The sequence below is a fragment of the Pygoscelis adeliae genome, unplaced genomic scaffold (assembly GCF_000699105.1).
Source record: "Pygoscelis adeliae isolate BGI_AS28 unplaced genomic scaffold, ASM69910v1 Scaffold61, whole genome shotgun sequence".
NCBI lineage: Eukaryota > Metazoa > Chordata > Aves > Sphenisciformes > Spheniscidae > Pygoscelis > Pygoscelis adeliae.
Window position 1 is genome coordinate 1,739,372 of NW_008824010.1, and position 9,202 is coordinate 1,748,573.

Here is a 9,202-nt window from a genome sequence, read left to right on the forward strand (position 1 = left end):
GCCCACAAAATGTATTTTTATCTAATATGGGGGCTGTATGTCCAAGTGTTAAAAGCACTAAATGCTCTGGTGTGCTGCACTAATTGCTGTGGTATGCTCTGCCTGATTGACTTCTCATGGAATGGCAAGTGGAGGTGAGGAGGAGATGATAGATAGTATATGTGAGAGGGCAGCCCACGGTTCCTTGTAACTTATGGATCTAAAATTCTTCCCTGAGGTTGTGGTACTCGTCAAAGCACCATGAAACTAAAGAAGCAATGGAGATTTTGGCATCTTGCAGCGATTGGGGAAAATGAGTCAAATCCTCACAATCGGGATGAAATACTTTTCAGACTATAGGTTTATCTCAGCGGAAAAAAACAAATCCTTTGGTTTTTACCCTTGGCATCACTTCTAACCCCAGGATACCTCCATTCCAATCTTCGTCCTTCAAAATGTAGCTCAGAGACTGGCCTCTTTCTGAAAGCTTAGAAGCATGGACCTCAAAACAGGAGATTATTCCTTTGTTGTTTCTTCCTCACCAAAAGTTAATCCCTTAAGGACCAGGGATTAAACACTTTCTCTTTTTTGGTTAGATAATATCTATAAAATTTTATTGAGTAGTAGCTCATGATCTCAAAAAAGCTTACACTTTTAACAGTAAGTGTTCATAAATCAAACTGAAATTATGTGCCAGGAGGTAGTAGTCAAGATTTCTTTAGTGGAGCAGAAAAGCATGTTGGAAAGAAATCTGCGCGGGCAGGTCAGAGGAGGGGAGAAGAAAATGAAAAGTCCGATTTGAGGCCATTGTTAAATAACAAAAGAAAAGGACAAAGGAAATAGGATTAGAATTTTACACACTTTCTCCTGAGTTTTTGTCGCTCAAAAATGTTTCATCAGGAAATTGTAAGTACATATGTACTTTTATCTGAAATGAATAGTTGCGTAGCTATTCTTTAGTATTTGTAGTACAATACTAATCTCTTATGAAGCTGAGCATTCACTCTATCAATATTTCATAGTCTGGAGAGCTTAGTGGAACTGCCCTATGCATGTCTTCCTCACCATTCACAATGAGAGAAATCCTATCGCAGCTACATTAGTTGTGGCAGCGTGTAACACTTTTAAAAAAAAAAAAAGCGCCCTTTAATAACTTTGAATGCAATCTCACAGCTAAAAACAGATCCATATTGCATATGATCCTACTAACTTGCTAATATGGTTCATAGTTTGGAATTTCGGGGTTTAAAATCTGAACTCAAAATTGATCAAAATCAGATAGAACAAGGACAGGTTATAACGTAGGAGTAGGTCCACGCTTTCTTAAGGAACTTGCTTAGTCCTGACCTGCATGCTTTCTTGTAGTGATTTAATTTTTGAAGTGGTTTCCATACACTGTGTATTGAAGCAAGATTATGAAGTGTCCAGTCTTGGCGTGCTTGAAAGTCCTAGAAGTCATCCTATCTGGTAATGGTACAGCTTTATTTTATCTTGTGTCTTTCCCCAGGAGTCTCTGGATAATGGTATTGCCATATATTCCTTGAAGGTTTTGTCAGATGGGATGGGAATTAACATTCTTTACCCTCTTTTTGAACATTTATACTATTAAAAATAGCGTACCATGGACAGAGTGTGCTTTTGCTTCAAAATTTTGCAATGGAAGTTAGTTTAAAAGAAATTCTTCCCAAGTGAGGAAAAACTATCTTTGAAAACTGACTGTAGGCTTGTTCAGTGACTCGGAGACCCCAGTTGACAGATACAGGACCAGATGCACAAGGAGCTATAAGATACCATATATATGAAGACATATTTATTAAAGAAAGAAATTAAAAGACATTCTGTATAGGCAAAAAGTCCAGTTTAACTGGCTTAAACAATACACTGAAACTTGTCTGACTGAATTACTACTACTTCTAATAAGAGATCAAACAAAAAAGCTCGAAAATCAGTTTAAGGCAAAGCTTTGGGTGAATAGACAAGGGACTGATAATAAAGTACTTGAATGATATTGAAATAAGATTTAAAAGAAAAAAATTCATGACACAGGGAGTTTGTATGAAATCCTTGAGGGTAGCGCTGTTCACTGCAACACTCATAGGATAGGAGTACATTGCCTTCATTTAGTCTTTCATCCAGAAAAGCAGGACACCAAGATGTAAATGAGCTGTGCATACGAATGAATCTATTTTTTTTTATATATATATATATATATAGCTTTACCAATTATTGACGTGCAGCCATAGGCAGAGTATATGACTTCTGCTTGGCAGTTATGAAAGACTATATGAACTATGAAAGATTAAATGTGAACTGCAACTGAATGTGCAAGGGACACAGAGGCTACTCAAATAGCCTTCAGAGATTAGTGGGTAAACTGAGCTCCATGAGGCCAGTTTAGTTTTGTTCAAATCTTCCATGTGTGCTGCTTAGGAGTATGCAAGTAAAATAACTTCTGGATCTTTTGGATCACTTTTAGTTAGAAGGGAAAACCAGCTATGTCGTCTGGTGCCCATTTCTGCAGTGGAGATTGTATAATGGTTGGAATAGTTTATCTTGTTGTGGAAATCTTAGGTAGGCGTATAAGTGTTTCATTTTGTGTGATTGTGAATGCGTCCCAGGCAGAGTTAGATTGTCAATATGAGTTCCCTATGATAAGCTTTTTAACAAACTTTAATCTAATGTGAACAGTGGAAAAAAAAAAACAACCCAAGTAGAAAAAACACATGCTATTGGACTAAAACAGCTGTGCATATGAGTATTACTAGCTTTCTCAGGAGAACTTGAGCAGTCCTACAGAGTTGCGTCAGTTTTGAGTCACTTGCTAAACATCAAAATTCTGTGTTCTCAGAACAGTTTAATAATGTGAAAGTGCAGAGGGCTGCATTCTGCTGTTTCATCAAGTGGGATGCTAAAATACCTCTGCTGTCATTATCAAAGTAACTGCATTTCACCTTGATGCCACTTAAGGCCTGGAGAACCCCAAGGCAGGGTGGTGGTTAAAGCTTGGACAGGATGAAGCACAAGAGTAAGCACTTGCGTCTATAAAACAATTTCCAAGCCAATGCATTGATGGAGTTGCTCTTTCTAAGGAAAATTAATTTGTATATGACTGATACATAAATTTCTAACCTGGCTGAACAGTGAGTGATCAGACTGTGCACAAAAAGCTATAGCAAATACTTGGTACAGTGCTGATAAGCTGCCACAGCTGCTTGTAAACCTGCTGAGCATTTTTTCACTGAAGACTTTTTGCCACCTTTGTAGTACTTCCTCCTTCTTTGGTCTAAAATTAGAGCCCAGACTAGAAGGGGAGCAGGGAGGAAATCAATACACTTTGCTGACAGTCACTAGAGTTGCTTGCCTTTTTTTTTTTTTTTTTCCTTTGAGGCAACTAAGAACTGGCTTCAGATGTTCTTGGCCTCCTCCTGCCTTTTATAAACTATGAGATATGGTGGAATTACGTCTCCAGCTTTGTAGCACAAAGGATTAAAGTACATTTTAAACAGTACATAAAGCTGTCAGAGTGCAGTATAAGCTCATAACAGTTTGTCTTTGTGATGACCTATGGGCTCTCAGGTAGCTAGGGAACACTTGGACTGAGACAACAGCAAAACTGTGTAGAGAGCTGATAGCTGAGTGGCAAACTCCATGTCACTGATTGAATACTTTGTCTTTACAGGCCGGGTTTCCTTTTTCACCTCTGGATCAGAGAACCTTCATCGGGTGGAAAAGGTTCACTGGGGCACTCGCTATGCCATCACCATCTCCTTCACCTGCAACCCAGACCATGGCATTGGGGATCCAGTCTTGATGTAATTCCTCCGGGGATGGAACATGAGGTCAAATGGAATGAGAGAAGCCCTGCAAGAGGAGAGGAAAGAGGGAGATAACATCTCTTGTAACCTCGCATTCAATTAGAATTTCCCAGTTGTATTAATATATTGTAATACATTTTATTTTCACATGTCCTTTTCCATAAATGTTGCAAACAGTGCCTTAAAGACCATCTTAAATTTGGTGTATTCTGAAAATGGTTTGTCTTCATGTCCTAAAGGGATAGGCTACAAAGAAGAGTCCTGGACTGGGCTCTTTTTTTTATTATTATTATTTTTTAAAATTCTCCAGTTTAAAAGAGACAAACAATCTTTGGGACCATGTCTTGATATGACTCCCCATGCTGCTGTTACCTGTTGTTTAATTATTTAGTCTCTTCGGTTACTAATGGGATGTAGAAAGTTTGACCTAAGTTAATAGAGCAAGATGAGTGTTATTCTTTTGAACATACCTTCTGTTGAGAGGAATGTATTCTGCTTTAGCATGGGCACTAGTGGGCAACACACCTGTGGTTTGACTACTGGGACTTACTTGAACTTTTTTTTTATTGAATTACTAGAGATATTTTCTGCTACAAACCGGGACTAGTTAATACAAAGTCAGAAATACAATTCTCTGGTTAGCCAGAAAACAGCACTTTTGGATTACAAATGCTCTGGCGTGCTAGGGAATGTCATGGCATTAGATCCCTCTGATCAGAATGCAGCATTCCCAACTCACCTCATTTTCTCTGAGTCATAATGAAAATGATCGGTCTTCCTGTTGGAAGCCCAGTGTTAAGGTTATGAAGAGCTCTTAATGGAGATGGCTTGACCATGGAACCCTGTACATTAAGTAAATACTAAAAAGGAGAACTGGGCAGAGGTAATCAGACAGTCCTCTGCATTCATCTCAGCGTTCACCGATACCTAATTCCCAGGTCGGGCAGTAGGATTTGGGAGGGGAACAGCTGAGAAAAAAAGCTAGTTTTGTTGTGGTTTTCCATATGCCAGTTCTGGCCTCCTTAGACTCAGTCCTGTAAACCTTGGCTTGCTGTTGGAAGGATGGCTAACAAAACCACATGGACCAGCGGACTGTGGTATGTGGGGTCTGAGGGAAACTGGTGTCCACCTACATTTTAAATTGATACGGTCTTGAGCTGGAGCTTGATAATAAAATACTTTTAGGCCCAATAAATACATGTTTTCAATGTAATCTTAAAACCAGTTGAAGGAAGCTTGGTTTTTTTTTTATTGTTGATGCAACTACAAATATTGTGTTGTGGAATACTGTGTTTTATCTTGTCCAAAACAATGTTTTACCTGTTTCAGAAAGTTTCTCAATAACTCTTTTTGACTTCTGTCTTTCAGTTCAGTATGAAGACTTTTTCTATTAACTAGAATCATTAGTCTGTGGTGTTCCTTGAATAATAAATTGCAAGGACTTCAGAGAGGAGGGGATGATTGCATTGCAGTACAGATAAAGTAACAAACGCACGCGTAATCTTGCCAACTACCTTGCTTTCTTATTACAATCAAAGATTTTTGCGGGTCAGCACATTGATAAGTAAATGGTAGGAAAACCTAATTTTTTTCTCAATCAAGTTCTGAAGCAAATATGTTGATTTGTTTTATTAATAGTCTATATAATTTCGGTGAAACACTTTGAAAATCTGGAAATGCGCTTTGATTATTTTTATTTTTTATTTTGTGCATAGAGTTTTCACTTCTGTTTTAATCTACCGTTTTATGGAAATAATGGAAATAATAAGTATTGGGGGGGATTACACCGAAGATCAATATAAAGAGGAATGATGACAGGACACTTGGACTTGTTCTATTGTGAGTGTTCTCATTTGGCACACCAGCAAGTTTAGTCTTCTGTAATTTCATTTCTTTGTTCTCAAACCTGAAAAAGGCTTCCTTGTCCATGCTAACAAGGAAGAATTGTTAAAATGGCTGGATGCTAGGAAATAATAAAGTCAGTTGGATTCCATATCTAAATACTTGTCTCAAAGCCTGTTAATTCCAAGAAATTTGCATTACACCCAAGTTGTAAGTCTATGTGAGGGCAGACCAAGATCACTAGCAACTGCTTTACTGGCTTAAAACTTGATTCCTAATGTTACCTTGAGATTTAAATGTAGGGCCTTTTCCTCAAAAATACCCGATAGCAGTGGAATCTAACTATGAATGGACCTGTGTGGATTTGGGTTGGGGTTCTCTAGGTTGAGGTCCTATGTTCCAAAATTCTTAACTTCACCGCTAAGTCCTATCACTGCTCTGCAACACTGTCATATAAATTGCTTTGCCACTTTTAAAAGTGTTTGTTAGTTACTTCTGTCTGTCATGCAGGCTTTGAGTTGCACTGAATGAAAATGGCATTTTCAGAGCTGCCCTCTATAAAATACTGCTCAACAACATCATGTTAGACCATGGGGGAAATCTCAGCTAATCTCCTCTCGGATTTTCATCTTTTGAAGATCCTGTGTATTGTAAAGTCTCCCGAACATGGTGCATCTCTCATGCTATGAATTGACTGTCGTTCAGAAATAAAATCAAGTTGGTATTTGTCTTTTCGAGTTTTTAAGCTTTAGTAATGTGTTCAATATGATGACCAAACCTGTCAAATATAATTTGTGGAAAAACATGTGCGCTGTACCTGGTAAGAGAATTCATCTTTTGAAAGAAGTATAATAATTCAATATGCTGTATGTTTCAGTACCAACCAAGATTTTTCTATTTGAAGCTGCAATATCCGGACTACTATATATATAAGCAATATCTAGATCTATGAAGAAATTAAACAGCAAATGAGGAAGTACAGTGCAATCTAAAAGATTCTGAACATAGCCTCCAGCAGGAAAACAGTAATTGCAGAAAGGCTGATGTTCCTGGGGCAGAGTGGAATTTGCAGAATTCACTGATCATTAGAAATAAACTTGACTTAATTTATTTTAGTCCACTTAAATACCCTGAATAACCTTTTATTAAGGGTATCTATTCCCAGTTCTTGACAGATAATTCTGAATTTGAAATACTTTAATTACTGTCTGTCCTCTTTCAGGTTCAGCCTGCCTGTTGCTACTGGGAAATGCAGTGCTCTGTTTCTTAGAACTCTGATTACGCCGAGGACAGGATTTGTTCTGTTAAACTAGCATAAATCTGATGCCAAGCTGCTGTGGACAAGTGCTCTTAATTGAACACACAGTGATGGCAGAATTTGGCTTGATGTTTCCCAGTTGTGTGAGAACCTCTGTAAAGAGCCCTCGTGGTTCAAACAAAGTAAAGATAGGTCAGTACATGTTCAGTGTGAACTGGGGCTAAGTGCTGACGTTAAATTTGCGGCCTTGTACCTGAAAGCATACTTGTTACAAGTATTTGGGAATGTTGATTTGTATTTTGAAAGAAAAATAGTTGTAAGGAAAGGTAAAGCGTGCTTGTGAGAAAAGTCCCAGGATGAAATAGAAAACACAGCAGGAGAGCAAGCCAGAGTTTGAATCCCTACTAAGAGACTGAGTGAAGCTTCCTGAGGACTTCTGTGAAATTGTACTACTTTTAAAACTATCTTTCTATTCAAAGGTTTTGGGGAATATCAGGAACTTTTGCAAAATTAACAGGCAAGTGATCAGATTAGGTTTTTAGTGTAAACATAGCTTTCAATCCTGTAACATGCATTTTATTTTAATTTTTTATCCCCTATGACATGATTCTAGGAACCCTGAGTGGACTTCTTGGCATTTCTCATGTATAAAATTTTCATTGTGTAAGCAGGTGTGGAATGACCGTGGTTTTTAATTCCCCATAAATCAGCTGAAGGTTTGGAAAGGTACATTTATGTTGAGATTTTCCTGAATATGTATTGTCCACCTGAAATACTCTAAGCTCCATCTTAATGAATTTCAAGTCCAGAAATGTTTACCAGGATACTCTATTTACAAAAAGATTTTAATTTGGATTTATAGCAGAAATTTAGCTTCATGTCTTATTTATTTTTAAGCTCAACATCTCAACAGGGTACTTTCCGAGGCTGTAGCACATAATGATGTGCATGTTAAAATAATAGTGTAGCTGAAATGGCATTGATAATGACTGTGCTGTCAAGAAAATCTGGTTTTGTTTCTTCTTCGATTGCAATTCTTAGTACATTTGAATTTCTCCTTTATAGCTTTCCTTTCCCTGGTAAATAAAGATGGCTTTGTTTTTAATATAGAGTTCCTCATATTCCTTCTACATCCAGATATTCTTACACAGTGTTTACATGTGAATTGGATCTCTCTAACGTGCTCATGTGTAGCTTTGTATAATATTTCTGTCTTGTCTAAATTCTAGGGATAAACCCAGGAAATGTTGCTGGAGGCCAGGGCTCTTTGAGAGGAAAAAAAAAAATACAACCAACCACCTGGCCTCCTCTTCCCTCCCCCAAGCAAAAAAAAAAAAAAATCCCAACTCCCGTCTCTCCTTTTTGAGTCTCTTGTGCGGACATCGAACCAAACATTCCAAGAACAGCAGAAGAGCTATTTCCTTTCTGAACCGCAGAGGGCTCTGGCACGCATCGATCACCTTAGCTTCATTCAGGAAGGCAGTCTTCTCAGGAAATCCGGCTGAGAGAGCCATCGTAAAGTGGTGAGTGTCTATTGCTCTTTGTAGTGGAGAACCATAGCCTTATCTCTAAGGAGAACTCTGCCTTATCTCTGTGTTTGTGAACCTTCTTAGGAAGCTGAAAGCTAATTTTATGTCATGTTTGCTGAAACCTGCCAGTCAACTCTCTCTTAATGACAATCCAGTTATCCCTAAAGTATCTGTGTAGGCACTTTTTATCTTCCATATGAGTGTTGGTGGCTTGTACTGAAGCTTTTCAGGATGGAGTGTCCAAGGAAATTACTCTCTCCTATTTCCAAACTGCACATGTTTCTTTGATTCTGTCCATCATCTCCCCTCAAATCACTCATTTCATGTCTCAATTCTGTCCCAGCATACTTAAGCGTTTACCTGTAGCATATATTGAATAGGGTATATAAGCTTAGTACATTATTTATTCATAGTCTGGCTCGCTAGAACTGAAAAGGAACTAGCTTTTTCCCTATAACCCTTTTAGCCCATGCAGTGTATTAATCTTTAAGAAGAATTTCTAACGGGAGTGGAACTGTCAAGTGTGGCTCAATTTTTGAGATTTTTCATTCTTCAGCATTCATTTTTTCCAAATACTCTCTCATTTTTCTTGAATTACAGGCATTGTCCATACTTGAAACAACACCCTTTATTTCAGAGAGATTTATTTCCATCTTGCCTGTTTTCCTATATAGCTGAAATAATGGCAAGGTAGGGATCAGTGTGGCCTGCTGTTGAACGTTCTTGTCTTTCATGATAACTTGTGGACAGTGAGTACTGAATTTTGAAACAGATACTAG

At 38.0% G+C, this 9,202-nt stretch overlaps 1 protein-coding gene across 1 annotated transcript in view; it reads left to right on the plus strand.

The window, feature by feature from the left end:
• The window catches only part of OGFOD3 (2-oxoglutarate and iron-dependent oxygenase domain containing 3), a 48,084-nt gene extending 44,129 nt beyond the window's left edge, over positions 1-3,955 (plus strand). Inside the window, exon 8 of the mRNA XM_009326486.1 lies at positions 3,659-3,955. Coding sequence (XP_009324761.1) covers positions 3,659-3,795 — 137 coding nt within the window. The 3' untranslated portion in view covers positions 3,796-3,955. The remainder of the gene's footprint in view (positions 1-3,658) is intronic.
• The last annotated feature ends 5,247 nt before the right edge of the window (positions 3,956-9,202 follow it).